This window comes from Gambusia affinis, linkage group LG22, assembly GCF_019740435.1.
Source record: "Gambusia affinis linkage group LG22, SWU_Gaff_1.0, whole genome shotgun sequence".
In the NCBI taxonomy this organism is placed as follows: domain Eukaryota; kingdom Metazoa; phylum Chordata; class Actinopteri; order Cyprinodontiformes; family Poeciliidae; genus Gambusia; species Gambusia affinis.
The window spans coordinates 16,654,729-16,676,724 of NC_057889.1; the positions used below are offsets into that span (position 1 = coordinate 16,654,729).

Consider the following 21,996-nt stretch of genomic DNA (forward strand, 5'->3'; position numbering starts at 1 on the left):
TTAATGAACTAATCTCATGATTAGATGTCAAGTTATATTTCATTTGGTATAGTAGTAATTAGTTGCAATCTGAAAGGCATGGGTTTGTTTGCGAGTGTGGATGAGTGAAATGTGGCTCTATTGCAAAGCTCTGAGTAGTCTAACGTCTAGAAATAATATATATATATATATATATATATATATATATATATATATATATATATATATATATATATATATATATATATATTGCTGAGCCTCAGCGCCGCATTGGACACTGTGGATCACTGTATTTTTCTCAGTAGACTCAAACGTCGGGCTGTTATTTCTAGCTCTCTGTCGGACTGATTTTCTTCCAATTCAAAGGAGAGAATATTCTCTGTAAAAGGAATTCACCCATTGCTATTTTCCTTTCTTACATTTACTTTGTTCGGTGTTTCAACGTCATCTCCTACCAATATGGGCATCTGGTTTTTTTTTTTTTTTTAAATAAGTGATCCGCCTTGAGTCTCAAGATCTTGTTTTTTCCTTGATTGGGAACATTGGTAACCAGAATGATTGTTCAAACTTGCGTTGACTGATAGGGTGCATTGTTTATTTCATTGGGAAACAAATTGAACAGAACATTAATTTCTATTAAAGAATCCCCGGTCTGAAGGTGCAAAATAGTCTCCAGCTGGGATTTCCATTTGTACAAAACTCGGGTTCATTTTTACCGTATTAATTTTATTCAAAGAGGCCCGTCTCTGCTCTGCTATCATAGAAATGATTCATTTTGCAATGTCTTAGTATCTAAATATCTTTCAATTTCCAAAATATGTGAAAAACTGGGTTCTGAAGGGAGATTAAATACTGTTTGTCAGAATAAATACATGAATTAGATGCATCATATTCAGCCAATCCTGCTGATGAAATGCTGGAAGCCATGTACAAGATGCATTTAGTGGTTTTTACATTTGTACAGGCAACCCGACCCTCTTTGTATTATTGGTTTAATTCTCTAATACTCCATTATGCAACCCTCAGACTGAGGTCCTTTCTCCAGACGTAATTGAAAGGGAAAAAGGAAAATCCGGCGAAACCCAAAATCCTCTTTTGGAAACGGTTTTCTTTATTGCATTTCAGTGGGAGACGGGGATGCTGAGCGATAGTCTTTGTGTTCGTTTTGACGCAGGTGCTCCGTCGGTGAAATAACCGACGCAATGAAGAAAGTGTTTGGCGAGCACAAGGCCAGCACCAGGATGGTGAGCGGGGCGTACCGCAGCGAGTTCGGAGAGCACGAGGACATCGCTCTGGCCAACAACAGGTAGAAAACAACCCCCGTTCTCTTCATGGCTGTCTGCATGGCAAGTTGAGTCTTATATCTTTCTTTTTTTTTTACAATTAAGAGTTACAGAGTTTAAGAGACACGAGGGCAGGAATCCTCGTCTACTGGTGGCAAAGATGGGACAGGATGGCCACGACAGGGGTGCCAAGGTCATCGCCACAGGCTTTGCTGACTTGGGGTTCGATGTTGACATCGGACCGCTGTTTCAGGTCAGTGATTCTTCTTATCTGTTTTCGCTATGGCTAACCTCTGCCACTGTAGCTTCTTTCCATTACAAATGTGCGCAACACTTTGTACATGGCCCACTAATCACACTCAAATATGTTTGTTCACGCAATGAGTCCTTAAAGAAACATGCCGCGCCATCACCCTCCTGCCGCTTCCTGTCGTCTTCTTTGTCGTTTCCGCCAGTGGTAACATCCGATTTTTGATCACGTGCGATGCGAAAAAAAGTGTTTTCATAGCGAAATGAACCAGTTTTGACGCAGATGGGAAACGACCTCATCCTAGCGCAAAAACTTTTTATCGGAAAACGTAAGTTTTTTTTGTTTTTTTAATTGCCATGTTTCCATTAAGCAAATTTACTTTTGCAACAATTTGCGCAAATGATTAATGGTCGATGGAAATGCAGCTTATGAGAGGTTTCAGTGGCGAACATTACACAATAGCTTTAGCTTGTTGAAGGAGTTAAACAAATCTGCTTCATGCTACCTTTTAGCCAGTTGAAAAGACCCATCTAATGGTTTTAACTTATGGTAGTAATCTGTAATTCTTCTGTGTTATATGACACTGAGGGAAAGCTAGAAAGACAACCTTTTTCATGTTAAAATCTGACACAGTAACTGCATTTACGAGCTAATTTGCGCAAACTCCCTCGCATGTTTGTTTGATTCATCCATCCATTCATCCAGAAGCAAAGGGAGAATGACGGAACGGATTTGCTGCTTCCCACCACTGATTAGCCTCTGGCGGCGCGGATAGAAAGCGCGAGTGAAAGACAACATAAGATAATGTGTTTGCTCACAGCACTGCTCTCCTTAGGAACCGTATTGTTCTGGTTGATGCCTCTTGCTTTCCGTCACCCTCCTGAGCGATGCGGCTTATATGTATTTGGTAGAGAAATATTTCCAGTAAAGAAAGATATTAAACACTTTTTTTTTTTATCTTGTCAGAGAGGGGAGCAAACCTCACACATGATTAGAAAGAAATCCTTTATTTGTACTTTCTGCTGCGGCTTTATTGCTTTTTTTTTTGTTTGTTTGTTTGTTTGGTGTGGTTGTGTCTGTTCTTGAGTTGCAAGCTTGCCCCTCCGACAGACTCCCCGGGAGGTCGCCCAGCAGGCGGTAGACGCTGACGTCCACTGCGTGGGCGTCAGCACGTTAGCAGCAGGACACAAGACCCTGGTACCAGAGCTCATCAAAGAGCTACGGAAGCTCGACAGGCCAGACATCCTGGTCATTTGCGGAGGAGTCATCCCACCACAGGTAACGTCTGGGTTGTATTTTCGCCAAGTTGTGAACGCGTACTTTGTTTGGAAAAGTCCTAGCTAAAGTCCAGGAAACCTGGGGCTGCAGTTTCAAAAATAATTTTGCTGATCCAGGTAAAGATTATATCGATGTCTGGAATGGCCCTATGTAAATTCACTCCATATAAATCAGTCCCTCCAGTTTGTTGTGATCCCATTATCACCCAAAACCAGCGGATCCCGGCATTTTTTGCCCTAACGCAAAATTCTGAGTTCATTCCACAAAAATAGTCAAAAACGTGTGAGTTTTAGTGACTGCTAACACCCACCTGCAGGTGGCGGTTGTTTTTTACTCCTACTACACTGCTGCCTCAGCCTTACTTAATGTCAAGGTGTAGTAGATATGTGTAGTGATCGATGTGGGCAGTAGCAAAAATCGATTTAATGAGGCGAAGACTGAAGTTAACCAAGGCATTCATGAAGAGAAACCAACAGAGTTATGTAGAGATGTTATATTTCTGTCAGTTTAAAAAAAAACACAACAAAACTGACATAAATATGACTGAAAATCTGATAAAACCTGACTGACCTGTGTCTCCCCGCCTTTTGTAGGACTATGAATTCCTCTATCAGAGCGGCGTGTGCGCCATATTTGGTCCAGGAACCAGGATTCCTCAAGCTGCAGTCGAAGTTATTGACAATATTGAAAAGAGCCTGGAGAAAATACGACAAGCCATGTAAGAAAAAAAAAAAACATGAACAGTGTGGTTTATTTCATTTAAACTTTGTGTCACAGTATGCGAATTTCATTCCCTGCACTTCTTGGATGCTTCAGAAATGAGGTTAATGAAATACTTATCTGACGGCGGTGTAGACCTGCGCGTAATGTAATGTAATATTCTGCTGTTTCTTAGCGGAGTGTAATTAAAGTCAGAGGAGTCGCCATGTGTAGAAATCAAGTGTCCTTCTTTTATAATTCTCTCCTCCTTAGATCACTTTAAGGACGTTTAATGTCAAAGTCATTTTATTATTTTCCCTGCATGTTTAAAAGCAATTAAAAGTATTGTTCAGAGAAAAGCATTAGTGATCACAAAGTTGTAAACATTCGGAGATGTGATTCTTTTCTATGTGATCTACATCCTGCTTGGACACTTTGCTTGAAATAAAGTTGTTTTTTTTTTTTTTTTTTACTTTAGCAGTGCTCTGTCACGTCAACCACCTCATTCTTTCTGGGATTTATATTGAATATATTGAGAAATTTGATTCCCGTTCTTCTTTGTTCACCGTTTCTGCACCGTTCGGTTTATGGCTAAACGTTGGCAACAGGTTACGTTCCCATTTTTGGTCCAGAAAGTGATCAAGTTTGACGGTTACAGTTTCATTTGAAGCATTTGTGATCTTTGCTTGACATATGTTGGATCCATGGCAATAAGATTAAAGGCGTTTATGACCTTTTTGTCGTATTCAGTTCCTCTGCCCGCAATCACAAAAGAAATAAAACTACATTCTGAGAAATTGCCTCACATCCTTTGCCCTTTAAAAACCAATCGTGAACACGTCACATTATTTTTCTATTTGTGTTTCATTTTTCTCTATCTGTAGATGGTGGCGTTACTTTTTCTCCAAGTTCTCCTATGGATTTTTTTACTTTTACCTTTTTGACTGGCATTCCTACAGACAGCAAAGTGTTTCATTGTACATGGAAACATGTCAAGTGTGCACGTGACAAAACCTACACACAACAAGGCTGTTATGATATTATGATATAATGTGATATAATGATATCACAGTCAGCATATAAAGATCACCATTTCTCAACAAACGCCTTTCCTGTTCGGTTCCTATAAAAAAAAAATATTTACCACTTGTGATGTTTTACCCCCTTTATTGCTTCTAGGGATCAAGTACAATAATTGTGAGCTTTTTTGATAAAAATTCTAATGACAATGATGTAAGTAATGACAAATAAGAAGATGAAATATTCCTTAAATATTCTCCCCCTCCCAGTCAGATTTCAGTAGTTTCACCTTTGGTTGCGGTCAAAGCACGATGTCTGTCTGTCCAGCTCTCTGCCAGCGCTACACATCCAGACGCTGCAGTTTTACTCTGTTCTTCCTTTCAAAACTGTGTGGGGATCAGCAGTAACAAAAATAAACAAGAAAAAAAATCACCTTGACATTACGAAGCGGTGCAATGTTACAGGGTTTTCTGTCAAAAAGCCAAATTTTGCTGAGGATCAATTTCTAAAAGCGACAAAAGGGGTGGAAAATCCAAGTGTTTGAATTTGAGATGACGTATAGCATGAAGTATGTTGGATATAAATCCATATAAACCATTATAACCGCCACTGCATTGCGTTTGTACTCATTATGTGTTTATTCATTAATATGACTTGTAACTGGGGCACATAAAGAGTCTCAAACGTCCGAGCTTTACATTCACAAATATCTAAACAAAATGTTCAACAGGAACTCCAAGATTCAAGGAAAAGGGAAAAAAAAAAGATAACAATGCACACAAGTAAAATTTCAAGTACAATTCTGCACTATTTACAGTGGGGAAGAGTTGTGTCTTTTTTTTCTCTCTCTTTTTTTGTTTTCCAAAGAAAAGAACGAATAAATAAAAATGATACAGTCTATTCTTTGATCTATACCCAAAGTATACACTTTAACCACTGGTTATGCTAGAAAATTATTCAGGCAAATAAACAGAATGAAACTGAGACTGACCGGTGAATGTTGTGCACAATGTTGTGGTTTGTTATAATTAAACGCAATACTCCTGTTTTATGACCCGTGTCGCACTCTGCTGATGTGTTTTCCCCTGTAGCCTCTCTGCTTTGATGAAGTCGTGATTAGCTTTAGCGCTAATGGCCTGCAGTAGTAAACAAAAGTGGCTTTCCACAAGGTGCAGCGGTGCGTTTGTGTGACGTCCGAGGTGCGACTCTGACGTTGGATGAAGCAGTCTCTCCTCTGGCAGATGTTCTGTCTGGTTGAGGTCAGGATTGGGCAGACCGCTCAAGTTCTTCATCCACGTCCCTGTGGACCTCGCTTTTTAGCAATCACGTTGGAGCAGGAAACAGTTCATCCGTTGGGATGAAATGATCCTGAAGCATTAAGTGCTCCCTGCAGTGGAGTTGCTTTTTGATGACCTAAGGGTTAAATTTAGCTGCTCGATCAGGAATCCCCTCCAGTAAAAGCTCTGTTTGTTCTCGGGCCGTTCACCTTCCTCTAATCCCACTTTTGTGATTTCACAGGGCTCGCCTCTTTCAGGCCGAGTTTCTGTCGTTCCCAATCCTTTCTGGTCTGTCATAATACCACTAACAGCTGACCGAGGAATACTTAAAAGCGAGGTAACGTGCTAGAATTCGCTGAGCTCCTTAGGGCGACCCTTTTTTTTTCTTCTTTTTTTTTCTTCACAAAATGTTTGCGGAAGCAGTCTGGATTGTAGACGGCGGCGGTGTACTGTATGTAGTGTTCCACTTAGCTATTATGCTAAACCTTGTGTTACAAGAAAGCTCAACAAATTACAGAGTTGTGATTGTACTGTGACAAAACGTGAAAGCGAACCAGGAGAATGAATAGCTTTGAAAGGCACGTTGTCATAACAATAATGGTGCATAACAGTGAAGGCCAAATACATGTAACCATACAGAAAGGAAAATATGGAGAATAGAGACTCAAAAGTGACACATCTTGTCTATAGTACCTGCAAAATACGTTAACCTCACAAATGTGCTTGTCTGATTTCAGTGTAATAATATAGTTCAGCCTGATTGTACCATAAACTTTTTTTTTGATCAATACAGAGAGTGAATAAAAGAGAAAACCTCAAACAAAAAAAAAACAAAAAAAAAATCTGGGCTGTTCAGGTCAGAATGCAGCAAACAAATTCTTCTACAAGGTTTGGACAGATTTCACTAATACTTTGCCATAATGTTTTGGTTCTCCAAAGTACAAAAAAAGAAAAAAGAAAAAAGAATTAAACTGATGAAAATTATGATGATGGAGGTGAAATCTATATTCAACAGGAGAGGAAAAACACAAATCTGTTTAAAGGTGCAGTGTGTTGTTATTATTGCCATCTAGTGGTCAGGATGGAACTAGCAACCTCCTCGTGAATCAGCTATTTTGCTTTTATTTACTAAAGTATTCTTCTTCATTTTATGAGCTGTTCGTAGTGCAGAAAATATTTATATTATTAAAATAAGCCGTAAAACAGTGCAAGCACGCTCTTACGTTGGTAAATTATGCATGGTTTTAATCGTCTTAACATGCAATACCTCATTATTTGAGGAATTCTGATGCATTCGGTTACACTACATTTGCTCCAGACAACAAAAGCAAAGCGACAAATCAAATGTGTCAACCACGGCTTCTTAACCAATTATTTTCTGTGATTCACATGCATTTTTGCCTCTACGCCACAATCAGCATAGCTAGAAAAGTTTCAAAGGTTTTTTTCTTTTTAAAAAGACATTTTTTCCAACGACTACATAAATAGCTAGCCTCACTTCAGCAACAAAACACAAAAAGTGTAACCCAAAAGTGCTGGCATTTCACTTTTTTTGACTCTTTGTCAAACTGATACGAAAGCAAAACCACTGAGTCCTTTTTGTCTTTGAATTGTGCTTTACAGAAGTAACTTCAACAGTCATACACCTCTCCAAAAATGGAGTTTTGAAGAGCAGTTTCATTTTTACAACACAAAGCTGTTTTAGACGGTGCCTCCAAAGTTACATACCGCTCAAGTTGTAAAAGGTGTTGTACATTTACACATCGTAACACAAGGCTTAGACAGAATAACAGCAGCTTCTTTACAATCTTGCGTTCTTGCATGAACCGCCGTTCGGAAACGGGCAACGTGTGGCCTTCAAGGACAGCACGGCTACTTTATTGTTTAAACACACAATGCACACAGAAGCACAAGTCCTCCACAACATGAGAAAACGAAGTCCAGTAAGTAAACATTTCCACTTTCTCTGGCAGTTCTTGCACGTTTCCCGTTCTGTTTCTCCGTACGGCATTTGGCTTTGAACTTTTGCTACGCAGCATCTTCTCTCTGTGACCTTAAATGTACCGTAACATTCCAAACCTGCCGATTATGATCATTTCTTGTATGACTCAGATGTCAGATATCCCATCTCCATGACTGAATTAGACACTTTATATATATATATATATTTGTAGCTCTTGGAACATTCACAGTTTTGAACCCAGTCCTTTTTTTTACCCATCATTGCCAGTCTGTCTAAGGACCCCCATTACCTGGTCATAACCCAGAGGACACCTTTCCATTCCAGAACCACGAGACCTCTGACAACTCCTTCTCGGCTCAGTCTCTTGCTTTTAAGATTCCTTCACGCCGAAGTCACTGCCTCAACTCGGTGATCTCCTGCACGGTTTCCCGCACTACGTCCTTGGACTTGAGGTTGACGCTAACCATGTAAATGTCGTTTTCGCTGACGCTGTTGGAGACCTGGCACGCGTGGGAGCCCAGGCACAGCCACGACAGCTGCTTCACCTCCTCTTTGAAGCTCTGGCTGAAGAAGTAGTAGATCAAAGGGTTGTACACGGTGGAGCTCTTTGCAAACATGCAAGGCAGCAGACTGACCTCGGGCGGGATTTTGCTGCCGTCATTGAAAACGGACCACAGGCTTACCAAGCCGTAGGGCGTCCAGCAGGCTACGAAGCCTGCGCTGATCAAAACGGCAATCTGCAACAGAACACCAGAGACGGTAAAAAAAAAAATAAAGAAAGAAATCCCACTGCGGCATCTGAAAATGTAATATAAATACTTTAGTGGTTAATGTTTTCTTTGTCTTTTGGACTTGAGGAAAAATATTTACTTTTAGCTGAACTCCCACTTTTCTGTGGTTGCTTTTGGTCTCAGGGTCTACACACAACGTGATTCTTACCAGCAAGTTCCCAGCTTGTTAAATGTGTGCATTGTGTTTAATTGTGAAACTATGTGCGCACTAAAAATAAATTCTGGACGCTAAATAAAATCCATTTATATTGGTAAGTTCTAGAATTGGCTACTTTTGGATTTAGAATTTGCTGGATACCAATTTAACACACTGTTATGCTAGTGGTAGACAGAGATTTGCAAGAGTATGTTTATATGGCTTGTTTATTGAATTTATATATTAACTTGAGGTAAAAATGAATATGAGACGCCTCACATTCATTCTTCTATGTTGGAGCAAAAACTTTGGTTTGGAGCTAACTTTACTCAGGTTAGCAAGTGAAAATTGCTAGCACTCTGAGCTTCTTAACCCTTAAACATTCACTATCTTAAATCGAATTATCAGGAAAAAAAACATTACTTGCTGTGTTAGTAATTTTATGCTTTTTACAAAATCCATTATCAGAGGAGCAATATTATCTTAATTAATTGGAATTTGACAAATTTAATTTCTTTAATTGATTATTTTAACTGTTTAAATATATATGTATTCAAATATACCCAAATAAAATGTGTGTAAAGTGTTCATTTGGACAGCATTTACACATTTCTTTCTAATTTATGGCCGTAGCAAATACTGTTGGGCTGTCACACACCAGAGCTGTTTGCGTCACATGTGCAAAAATACCGTCTGCTGAAACCTTGTGGTAATTTGTTTACTCCTGGCTTAACAAAACAAGCACAGAAACGTGAAATGATTCTGTGTTCCAGTGAGGGCTGCCTGATATGTTTTCAACTAATTTATCAGTTCAAATGTATTCCTTTTAAAATTCGGTCCCGACATTTAAACCACGCTCAGGATAGAAATCACATGATGGCGAAACAGAAGCAAATAAAGTCCTCGGAGAGGGAGAGGGAGACTAGATAATATGCACACAGCATCTTTCAGAAATTAATTTGTGTTGTTTTATCACATAAAATTAAGCTGAAGCAAAACAAATAATTTCTTTGGACAAAGACGCCGATTCGGCCACGGCTGCGTCGGCACGGAGTAACTTACGATCAGAAGCCTCCGGTGGAGTTTGATGATGTTGGGGACGTGGTTGCTGTTCGTCGACTTCTTGTAGGTGAAGTAGAGCCTCATGGCGATGCCAAAGTAGCAGAAAATGATGATGACACTCGGCACGAGCAGGTTCACGAAGAACAGAGAGACGACAAAAGAGAAGCCCTCGTGTTTCATTTGTCCCCAGGCGAGCGAACAGGACAGGCCGAAGGGCTCCGGCCCGTACCGGCCCCAGCCCAGAATGGGGAACAGAGCCCAGACCAGAGCGTACAGCCAGGTCCACATACACAGCATCTTCGCCTTCTTCCAGCTGATCTTCTCCTCTGCAGAGAGAGAGAGAGGGAAAGAGAAATACTGGGTATTTTTCATCAATTTGTACAACAGTCACGGGCTTTCACCTTAACTGCACAATCAATTTGGAAAGAAACGTCTGCGAAGTAAAGGAAATACAACATTCTTCGCAACCCGTGAAATCATTGTCAGAAGGGTCTGTTTGAATCATAACAGCATTCGCACAGTTTTCTCTTATGTATTAACTTCCATGTCTCTATCGACAGAAACAAAACTGATTTCATTTGCAGAATGCATGGGTTGTCTCAAATAGGTCGTTTTCAGCTAACAGACGTAGGAGCTTATTGGGAAACATGCTCTCCGAGCATAGGGCTCTCCGACCAAAAATGCTTCTGATGATATTAAAGATGTATAAATTGTTGCACGTTAAAGGATGAGAATGTGATGTGTAAGAGTCGTTCAACGTGGGAATAATTTAAGAGTTTATCTGGTGTTGGGAGATTTAAATGTTTGCAGGTTGTGGGTTTGAAAGCGGCAGGAAATCAGAATGTAATATTGCGCGTCAAAGGGCATGGTAAGTTGTTTTAATTAGATTTTTTTCTTGCTTTTACTTTTTGTCTGTTTAAAATAAATAAAAAATATTAGATATATAATGTGTATATACTTTTACTTACTATATATTGTGCTTCACTATATATATACACAGATCTATCACAACAGTCAAGATTCAGGTTGCAGGTTGTGCAAAGAGGCCTTCAGAAATAAATCCAATGTCTCATAGCAGGGGGTAATGATGCGTTCCGGTTGTTCTTGCAACTGGGAAATTTCAACATCCCCATTGAACACGACCTGGAGAGACCTCTGAAGCTGGATTTGGGAAACTGTGAGTAATTTTTTTTAAATATGAAAAAAAAAGGTTTTGTTTTTTTTTTCATAAAAAAAATTGCTTCATCAGAGTCAAGAGTGTACATGAATACACATCAAAAGAAAAACACGTTTCTTTTGATGTGTCTTTTTTCATAACAGCCTACTTCACATTTGTTTCTGCCATCAAATGAATTGCTCATAAGAGGCAATTTGATTTCCTCCTCGTCGCTTCGCCATTCATCCCTCTACTGTTTACCAGGCAGCTGTGAGCTGATGAGTCCTCCTCCAAGGTGACACTCTCTCCACGCCGTCATTGTTGTTGCTAAAAACTAATTACATCTGTTTTATTAGTGTACGGTCAATATAGTTTTCTTGAGATTTTTTTATTTATTTCTTTTTTGTAACCATCGACAGAGAGACGCAGGTTTGCGCCTCACCTTCCTCCTACACTCCAGGCTCATGCATGTTGCATTGGCCACTCTGCAGCTCTGCTAGGTGTGAATGCGTGTTGGTGGTTGTCTTCCCTTTTCTTTTCTGTGGGGTTCAGTCCTAGATTTAGTTCTGCACAGAGTTACTCTGACAGAGATGATCTCGTTCTTGACAAAAGCGACCAAATGCGCCAGCCGAGGCAAAACGAAATCACACGTCAATCGAAAGGAAAAGCTGGACTTTTTGGGTAGCGCGTTGTTTGTGCTCTTCTCTTTTTCGTGGACAACCTTTTGACGTTGAATGTGTGTCGACCAAAATCCTGCCACCCTGATGTCCGACAGGCGCAAACCAAGTTTATACGTCCCCAGTTTTAATATCTCCTACATAAGATTTCAACAAGAAACTGGTTTTCTTCCTGGAAGCAAATGATGGGAACACACCATAAACATATAAACACAAAATGAAAATGCAGTTTCTTAAATTTTAGATTTCATATTCATTAAAATTAAGCAGAAGACAGAGCACACACTTTCTTTTAGGTAAACAATTTTATATACAAGCGCATTTAAAAAAACAAACAAACACCAATTCTTGTCCTACCTGGCTAAAGATGAAGCTTTTTGTTTTTTTTAAATTGCCATCTTGCACAGACTGACCTTGGGGTGAATTCTCTGGACCATTGACTCCTGGGAAGATTGGAAATGGACTTAAATGTCTTTCTTGCTGTAAATTGATAGACTGACTATTGTTCGGAAATGACCTTCCAGATCTCAATGATGCAATTTGTCAGCCTTGGCATTGTTTTAACCACTAGAGAAATAACCTACCAGATCCCCTGCATCTACCGAGATGGTCTTATTGATTGTCAGCTAATCGGGCGCATTTGTTTTGCCACTCCTAGCTCAATGCTTCCCCTTTTAAATCGTATGGAAGCAGCAGAACGGGCATGGTGGAAAACATCCGTTTTCTTAATTTAACATGAGAATTAAATAATCTGGACTGCAGAGATTGTGAAAACAGCTGTTTGATGTTGCAAACTGCAAATAACTTTCTTCAAAACAATGAATTTCAATTCACCGGCACCTGTTTTTTTTTATTCTTTTCTCTTTTTTTTTTCTAAATTAAATGACTTACTGGGAGAGTGCAGATTGAGGGACACAATGAAGCGCACTACGGCCAAGACGGTGAGGTTCATGATGCTGGCGATGCCGAAGAAGAAGCCCGCCAGACCGTAGTAGATGCAGGAAACGTCTCCGCCGAGCCAGTGGTGGCTCCAGGCCGAGGCCACGGCCAGGGGATACATGGTGACGGCCGCGCCGAGATCCGTCACCGCCAGGTTTACGCTGAGCAGCTCCGGCGGCTTCATGCGGGACGACCTCCTGAACGCCATGATGAGGACGAGCAGGTTTCCCACAGTGGAGAGCACGGCTGAGGCAAACGGGAGACAGAGACAGATGGTCGGATCGTTGTCTGATCTGAGCTAATGTTTCAGAAATATCTTAGTACACTTGAAATAAGACAAAATTAATTTGCAGCGACTTTTCGTCAAGAAAAGGGAGCTTGTTTTAGGTCAATCATTTCTTAATATTCATTAAAAAAAACTACTGGTACAAGTTTCACTGGCAGAAAGACATTTTTTTATGTCATAAGTTATTCGCCAGTGGAACTAGTACTTTTTCATCAATATTAAGAAATTCTTCCCTCAAAACAAGCTTCTCCTTCTTACTGGAAACTTACTTGTAAGCTGATTCTATCTCATTTCAAGAGTATTACAATATTTTCACTAGAAACTGCACCAAAAACACTTGGTGAGAGTTTGTGTTTTTGCATTGTAGCTTGCAGGAATCGCACTTCAATGGTTTTGGACTCTTTTGATGCAAGTTGAAAGTTCTTTTGGGCACATTCCAAAAACACACATCTTTCTGGGCGAAGGATCGATAACGCTGAACATTTCCGATAAACGGTGTAAAGCCTCGATCTAAACGTCTTTAAGCCGTTTGGCTCAGGTGGCTGAATTGACTTCAAACAAATTCTCTGCCTGAAACTGTCGGGTGGCTGATCAAGCTTAAAAGTCACGCAATCAAACAATTTCCCTGCGCATCTCTAATCAGGACACATCGCTTACTGATCACTCAGCAGTACACTCAAACAGGAGCTGACTTGTGACTGGTTATCGATTCGGCTTGTTTGTTTATGAGACACCAGATTTTTATTTTTTTTTCTCTTTTTTTTTTGTTTGTTCCTCCAGGACCAAAGAACAAGCGGAACAATGACCGAGGTCACCCCATCACAGCTTAAACAAAATACCAAGTCTGTTTTCGGAGACTGCCGATCAGTCAAGCGTGTAATGCCCCGAGAGGTGAAGGAAAGTGTAAAACAAACACAAGGTACCGGATGCACGTCCTTCCGGCAAAGCGGAAAGTTTTCGCCGAGCAAAATTCACAAAAGATTAAAACGTAGCGACATAATTACCTTGAAACAACCCCAAGAAAGTGAATGTTGGTGTAATTTTACAGAGGATTGGACAATGGCTGTTCCTTTAACAATTACCAGTACCAAATCCTTGTTATGAGTATTTTATGGTAAATCCCCTCTCACCCCCCAAAAAATAGAGTGCTGAGTTTCACAGCTATCTTAGAACTTGAATAGATTTCCAAATCTAACTGAAAATGACTACAAATCCCTAATCTGCTTTATTTTTTCAGCACAATTAGATTTATGTAACTCCATCATGATTTGCTTCAACATTCCTCTAGCCGTGTAAATCTGGCTCTTGGAAAACGTCTAACAGTGGAAAGTAACAATTACCAAATCACTACTTCAGCTTACAAGGGTCACACTTGTTCTTTTCAAATCCTGCCGTTTTAATTGGGATGTTTGACAAACCAGAACAGATCTTAGAAAAGTGTTAAACTCGCCGCCGTTACTGTGGTGATTATTATTACAAGAGGAAATAGCGATGTTTTCCTTTTGTGTCCTACATTTTTACTGGCGTTTACGTCTTCACTGCATGAGGCAGAGTCCTGGAAGTTAGACGGCTTGGCTGCATATTCTCTGAACTTTAGACAGATTAAGTGTCTGATCCTTTTGCATCGGTTGTGCAAATCTGATAAGGCCACATGGATCTGGCTTTTCAGGCCATTCTGAGTGCATTTTGCATGTTCTCTTTATGCGTGTGTGTATGTGTTTTTACTGGGTATTCCAGCATTCTCGTAAAATTTTAACGTACCTCTTCAACTGTTTGTTTTTTTCTGGCTGACTACTTGTCACGTGGATTAATGGCTTAAAGATGAACTTCCACCTCCTATCCAGCAGGTGGCAGTGCATGCGGGAGCATGATGGCGTCCTATGAAGTGACTTACTGAACATCCACAAACAGAGCAAAAATGGTTTTCGTTTTGTTCACTGTAGTAACCACTATGCTTGAAAGTGTGAATTACTTTATGGGGCGCATCAGAGGCAGTGTTAGGACCCTGAAACATTGTGGGTTTAGTTTACTTTAGCCCACAAACAGTTACACTTCAGCGTTAATGGTAAGTAATGCAGCAGTTGACTTAATGTAGGAAATACAGAAAGAACGTAAACAAATGAAAATATTAAAAAGTGATTGGTTTTATGCTAAATGATTCCAGGCTTGTGGTGTGCAGGAGAAACACTCCGATTGCAAAAAGCTTTTCTTTACTCTCCATGTGAGGTTAAAACTGTGCTGTTGGTGGCTAATGGACAGATTACTAAAGCACTGCCAAGTGTGAAACTGTCATGCAAGCTAGCTGTGTTGCAAAATAGACTGAAAACTGCTAACAAATATTCTTCTATATGCTGCCTTCTTTAATCAAACCATATCTTCAAACTGTTGAAGAGAACACATCCACCGGAGAGCCAAGTGAAGGCATAATTTTACAGTTAATCATAAAATTTAAAAATTTGAATAACATATCAAATATTTTAATCTTGACCTGACAAGCATGCATTTGAACTGTTTAATTATTGTTTTAGGTCAGTCAGGGTTGCAACAAATACAATACATACATGCATAAACTTGTCTTTGGTCTCTTTCCGTAAGCTTCACACAATAGTGCGTTCATTTCAAAATTTGAAAAGGAAAAAAAAAGCAAGCAAAACATTCTCCCTCCCACCATTTATTCATGATATACAAACACAACATTTTCCCCCTCACTGCCCTTGCCTATTTCAAAACCTCACAAAGCTCAAAAGTAAAAAAGCCCGGGCCATTAAGGGTCACAGAGACACTTCATGGTCTGCATCCGTCTTGCCAGGGAAAGTGAGCTACTAGCATCTTACTGTCTTTCTGCATTGCCAGCGCCAGAGGCTGACCCAGAAGTTTAGTTCAGTCTGACTTCATTGCTACGTCTCATTTCAAAGCATTAGCTGTGTTTAGGGTCCCATATCCAGAAGCAAAAGGATTTAGAGCTCCTAATGGACTGGCACCTGAGTATTTTTGCTAAATTGTATTTTAAAAAAATCTCTGCGGGGCACTTAGGTCTGTCAGAATCAAGCTGTGGACCACAGGGGGCCGAGGTGGCCGCTGGGTTTTGGGACAGCCTGCCATGGCGCATCAAATCTGAACCCGCCTTAGAGATGAATAAATCTTAAATTTTAAAGAGGTGCTATTTCTGGGGCACTGAGTGGCACTTTGGGTAGAGCAGGTGCCCCACATATGGAGGGCCAGCAATCATCAATGAAGATTTCATGGATTTACATCCAAGCCTGGCGCTGTTAATGCACAACTTCCTCTTCTTCCTGCCTCCTTTTCTATCTACTAAACCACAGAATAAAGGTCATGGAAACACAATATTTATTTTCCTTGACCTTCAGCTCGGTTGAGCTGAAGCGGTTAGTTTGTTGTTGCACTTTTTATTGAATCAATTCTTTTTAAAGTTTGTTTCAACCAGGCTTTTGCACACCATTGTATTAAAATGCACGTTAGTCCATTTTTTATTTTTTTTTGTAAGCCTTAATTAAAAAGCTTAAAGTGGATCGAGTTAAACTGAGGCACACATCAACCAGAACACTGAGGGCGCACGACTTTCGGCGAGCAAAGTGGTGCCGCGCTCCTAGTCTCTTAAAAACGTGCCTCAGAGTTGTCTTTATAGTAGCTTCTCTCTGGATAATTTGTCTTTTTCAGAGTCCCAGAATGCATTTATAAGCTGAATATTTGACTTTACGTGAAGATTTCAATATCCTATGAAATGTTGAAAACCTAATTAATAAGATAATTTTTATTTATTTTTTTTCTTAATCGAAAGCCGTTTTGGTTCTGCTCGTGTAGCAGGCAGATGTAATGTGTGAAAATCGAAGCCTCTCTCATCTTAGCTGATCATGATTCCTCCTTTTGGAGCTTCGTCACATGACTAGACTCACAGTGGAGGAAGGATTTAGATCCTGCTGTTGCAGTTGCATTTGGATTCACTATCAGACGAGGAGTCACGCTCAAATATTTTGCCCTCTAACATTGGAGTTTGCCATTGTGAGGTTTAATTTCAGCTGATATCAGCAAGAGCATTCAGGAATTATCAACCTCTGTACACTACCAGTGATTATAGTCCCAACCTTGTTCGCACAGTGAACTATTCTTACTTTAATCCATCTTAACGAAAATTTCGACCCTCCTGACACGTCGATGCATCCATCAATTGTCTTCTCATGTCAGATATTATCCCCATCTTATGACCTTGTGTAGAAGGAAGAACGAGGCACGACTTGTAAAATCGAGAGCTTTGCTCTTAGGCTCAGCTTTTATTAACCTTTACAGATTTGAGCAGTGCCTGAATTGCTGCACAAGAGGCTTCAATCTGTCCAAGCCACCAGAGGCAGAGACGGACTCAAAACCCAAAGAAAACAATCCATCCCGTACTGACTGAGAACCATGACCTCCGACTTGAAGGCTTTTCACTCCAACAGTTTAACAATCTGCTGAAAAGTCGACTGGAGGTCATAATCTGAAGACACTAACAAGAAGCGAGATGCAACCCAAACGTTTGTACACCTAAACAGCCGCCTCTTCATGGCTACCACTTGGAATCCCGCCACAACCCAAGATCAGCTTCAAATCCCAGGCCTTGTTGCAGAAACAAACCTGACTTTATGCCGAGAAGTCTCTCCCAGATCCTCCTCAAGATTCCTTAAAACACCAGTGGGCAGAACATCCCAAACTCCCAGCAAAACCCTCAGCATTAAACAAGCGTAAACGTCTCCATCTTCTACTCTACAGTTGTGGAAAGGAGGGTTGTTTTTTTTTACAAACCCTAACTCTACCTCAAGTAGGGGCAAAGTAACACGCTGAGGCTCAACCTGCTGTAAAAAGATCTGAACAACAGTTCACATCTCCACCAAATATTTATAGTATTTGATATGGCAGTTATCCAGGGTTTGATTCTCAACTTCAGGAGCTTTCCTGCACAGCTGTCTCTTATTTCTTCTCTAAGACGCTGTGAAAAAGCAAAATCCATTTAATATATGTACACATATATATCTTCTCTACTTATTAGCTATGCCATTTAAAATGCTTACTAACACAAATAGTAAAGCAGCCAATCACATGGCAGCAATTTAATGTATGTAGGTATCTAGATGTGGCAATGACAACTTGGTGAAGTTCAAATTGAGCATCAGAAGGGTGTAAAAAAAAAAGAAAAGTGGATTGAAGTGAGGGCTGCACAGTGGCTAAGAAGGACCTGGGTTCAATTCTCGGCCCGGGGTCTTTCTGCATGGTTTGCATGTTCTCCCTGTGCATGTGTGGGTTCTCTCTGGGCATTCTGGCTTCCTCCCACAGTACAAAAATTGGTCTCTCTAAAGTTTCCCTAGAGTTGCCCTCTACGTGTGAGTGTTGCCCTGTTCAACAAGTTGTACCCGGGTTCAGTGTGAACCCCGCCTCTTGCCCAGAACGTTCGTTGGAGATAGGCACCAGCACCCCGTCCCGACCCCGGATTAGAAGTGAAGTGAAAAGCAGCAGAAGACCACAGCAGGTGCCACTCCGGTCAGCTAGAAACAGAAGACCGACACAAGTTTACAGAAGTTGGACATCAACAGATTGAGAAAATGAGATCCGAATCCAGTCGGACGTCTTTGGGATGTGGCGTGGCAGGAGATTCTCATCACGGATCAGCAGCTGATGGATTTGCACCAAACGCTGTGATAGCGTCACTTCAATAATGTGCAACATATTATGTCATGAAGAACTGTGGCAATTCTGAGTGCAAAAGGAAGTCTGTACCCACTGAAGTGGTTGGTGTGGGTTGATGCTGGAAAAAAAGTGGATTTTTAAAATAAATCTTAGGTAAAGACTTATGTCACAAGGAAAAACAGAAATACTCATTTCAGAAATCAAACCTTGTCCAACAGCTCAATTTATGGTTTTTGAAATTTTGACTGGCTTTAGCGCCTTATTACTTATGCTTAATTCTGCCTTTGTTCTTGAAACTAGGCAGAAACTGATGAAATGTTGGATTTTTTTTTTCTTCAACAGGTGAACTGCACCACTTATAATCAAGACACGCAGAAAGCTGATCTCGTCACCTAAGCCGCATGTGACAACGTGATCCAAAGCACGACAGAAACCTGTTTTGGTTGTTTTTTGTGTTTTGTTTTTTTTTCCTTAATCAAAAGTGGCGTTGCCAAAGCAATTGCTTTCACAAAGTAAAGTACTAATATAATGCGTAAACGACAAAAAAACAAAACAAACAAAAAACCTATAATAATTCGTTTTTCTACTTACTTAAAACCAGCAGGTAGCAGCCTGCGCCGATATCCAGCGCCGGTGACAGCGCTGAGGCGTAAATATCCATTTGGAAAGATGCACAAAATAGATAAAGATAAAAATAAAAATACAGGGGTTTATTTAGAACGGAAGGATCCTCGCGTGATGTTTAAGTAAAAGTGTGCCGCTGCAGGTGCTGCTGGCGCATCCATCTGTCCGCACGCAGGAAGCGGAGACAGGAGGCTGCAGCTGTGCGCGCGCAGCCGGCCAGATGCGAACAGGGGAGATCGTAGCTGCGTAAAGCGGCAGCGCTGCCAACTGAAGTCACCCTCTGGTGCCACAGTGTGACTTAACCTTCAGGAGGAGGAGGGACGAGCTTTGATATAAGAGTCTAACCTCTTGGAAGTGACTCAGCAGAGGGAGGAACGCATTGACGATCTTTGCGACTGTTTATTCTCCACTCCCCCCGTCTCCACCTAGAGACCAATTTAATTCATATGAAAGGTTGACAGATTGGAATATAATTGAAATGTAAATTTATTCCATAAAAAGTCGGCTAAAAAAATAAATAAATGCACATTCATTAAACTCAGAGGGATATATTGAAATATATATATATTTTGGTTCATTTGGGTCACAACTAATAAATACCCAAAATTAGATTTTGACAAAAGACCAACAAAAAAAATTAATAATAATAATAATAATATTAAAATAAAAAATAAACGTTCTGCATGAATCTCAGCATTTGCTGCCGGAATTAATCAGTGCAGCGTGTTGGCTCCAGTCTATTCATTGTCCTCTTGACAATAGCACAGATTCTCAGTGGAAACGTAAGAGTTTTTTCTCAGCGTCTAAGCATTTTGATTGTCCTGAAATCGAAGTAGTTTTATATATATATATATATATATATATATATATATATATATATATATATATATATATATACTGGGATAAGTGTTATAAAGGCTATCTTCCCTTTTTTTTCTCCTATCATCTATATTCCTACTTTGTCACCAGCTGCTATTTCTCAGAAATCCATTATGGTCGGCCTACAATGACCATAATTTCTATCTGCAAGGACGTCCACAATTACTGCTTCATTCATCAAATAAAGTGCCTGGAGCTCACCAGGGAAACGTGGCCATCGTGGTTCAACATTCGTCTCCCCCAGCTGTAATGTCAAAACGACCACAGACAAGACGTCCAACTACACATTCAGCTCTAATGAGTTTCTTGTGGCTCTGTGTAGAAGCCGCCTCCAAATGGATGCAGCGTAATTTCAGAGTGCAAAGAAAAAGAGTGTCGTGCTGTGAGGCAAAAAATTGGGAACATTTTTGCAGGAGGACTTATTAAATGCAATTTTTTCAGAGGTGGAGAGTGCATTTTTTGGCTGATGAGGTCATGACCAAGTCAAAAACCTCCAAATTATTTTCTGCTGATACAGAAAGAGTCTTATTTAGTTACAGAGAGAGTTGGATGCAAAACCTCCATCAAATTCCCGTTTCGGAGTGAATTTGTGAAGTCATTAACGGCAGTGAAGCATGGTCTCTCGCATTACCGGTGACAAGTTTGAGGAATGACTTGTATGACAAGGTTGTAAATAATGAGATTTTTTACCAAATAATCCATGACACAACCACATGTTAAGTAAAATCAACTTCTTTGAGCTATTAATGTGATTGCTTCATCTGAAACATGCACTAAAGTTTTGCCTTGATTCTTTTGTGGATGTGTGAGAAATCCTTTAATTTCCCGTGGCAACCATTCTGCTGTGTGAAACACCTGGGTGGACAGAGCTCCGCCTTTGAGGTGTAGCTCCTCCTCGAAGCTTTCAAGCTTCAGAGATTCTTCCTCGAAGCAACTCTGCCCCAAATCTCCTCCACTCAGCTCCTCCAAACAAGCCGGCAGCAATTAGCTAAAACCCGGTGGGACTGAGCATCTGCTCGGCTCATTATATGATCTATTTCTGGTGAAAATGTTCTTAAAGGGTTAATAAAGGAGCGACTTCCTGAAGGCGACGTTTCAGAACCAGCAGGAGTTTTTAAAGAGACAGAGGCCCAATTTCAAGGTGTCGGATGACAAAGTCAAATTTTATTTGATATTTATAGCATTTTTATAACAACTGAGCAGGGCCGTGCATTTCCGTGCCTGGAAATACATAATACAGCCCCTCTAACCCTTCTGGGTACTTAGACATGTATTTTTTCAATGCTGTACTTTCATGGCTTTGGGAGTTCTAATACAAAAGGTAGAACATTTTGCCTAAATGGAGATGTTTTAATTGTTTATAGTTTCACTCCCCATCTTAAAAATAGCATATTTTATTTGTCCAAGGAACACAGCTGAGGCCACTTATATATGAACCACTTTGCTGAGAAAATACTAGATTGACTGGAAGCAATTTTGCAACCAAATTTTATGTTTCCAGACTTTTATGTGAAAAAGCTGAAAACCTTTGCTTTCTTTTCTTACAATCACATCAATAATTAAAGGGGGATATTACATGAGGATTTAAGAAATCCTCAAAAGCCACATTGGAGACCCTGCACGCCTCAGCTAGAGACGCTCGACGTTAAAGTGCATGACAACTGCCGCTTCTCCTAAAAAAATAAAACGACAAAAGAAATTGGCAATATGATTCATTGCCTAAATGGAGACGTTTTATGATTCATGTTGGAAAGATGCATCAGAATAAGTCGTAAGACTTCTGAAAGAACAGATTATGGTAATGAGTGCTTTGGAGTGATCTTAAAGACAGCTGTGCTCAAACAAACTCCCACAAACCTCAGGGAACTGAAGCAAAGTTGCTTAATGAGGAAGGGGCCAAACTTCCTCCACATTAAAGTATAGAATGATTAAGTTATAAGGAACTAAACAAAGTTATTGCTGCTCATTTGTCAGGCTTTTGGATACAAGGGTGAACAGAGTTTTCCACACGCAAATTTTTC

At 40.2% G+C, this 21,996-nt stretch overlaps 2 protein-coding genes across 2 annotated transcripts in view; one reads left to right on the top strand and one right to left on the bottom strand.

Annotated features, from left to right (window-relative positions):
- Positions 1-4,227, top strand: part of mmut (methylmalonyl CoA mutase) — a 16,741-nt gene extending 12,514 nt beyond the window's left edge. The window contains exons 10-13 of the mRNA XM_044106482.1: positions 1,154-1,285; positions 1,368-1,515; positions 2,623-2,790; positions 3,384-4,227. Coding sequence (XP_043962417.1) covers positions 1,154-1,285; positions 1,368-1,515; positions 2,623-2,790; positions 3,384-3,512 — 577 coding nt within the window. The 3' untranslated portion in view covers positions 3,513-4,227. The remainder of the gene's footprint in view (positions 1-1,153; positions 1,286-1,367; positions 1,516-2,622; positions 2,791-3,383) is intronic.
- On the bottom strand, positions 3,892-19,243 carry opn8b (opsin 8, group member b). The gene is made up of 4 exons (XM_044106483.1): positions 19,064-19,243; positions 12,463-12,756; positions 9,739-10,064; positions 3,892-8,486 (listed from the first exon to the last, which is right to left on the bottom strand). Exons 1-4 carry the CDS (start codon positions 19,131-19,133, stop codon positions 8,142-8,144), a joined length of 1,035 nt encoding a protein of 344 aa, XP_043962418.1. The 5' UTR covers positions 19,134-19,243; the 3' UTR covers positions 3,892-8,141.
- Positions 19,244-21,996: the final 2,753 nt, after the last annotated feature.

Bases quoted from the DNA above. Each gene is read 5' to 3' on its own strand.
- opn8b (XM_044106483.1), bottom strand. From the start codon at position 19,133: ATGGATATTTACGCCTCAGCGCTGTCACCGGCGCTGGATATCGGCGCA. The intron at 12,757-19,063 runs GTAAGTAGAAAA...CGTTTGCCTCAG, and splicing joins CTGCTACCTGCTGGTTTTAA to CCGTGCTCTCCACTGTGGGA. The intron at 8,487-9,738 runs GTAAGTTACTCC...GTTCTGTTGCAG, and splicing joins TCCACCGGAGGCTTCTGATC to ATTGCCGTTTTGATCAGCGC.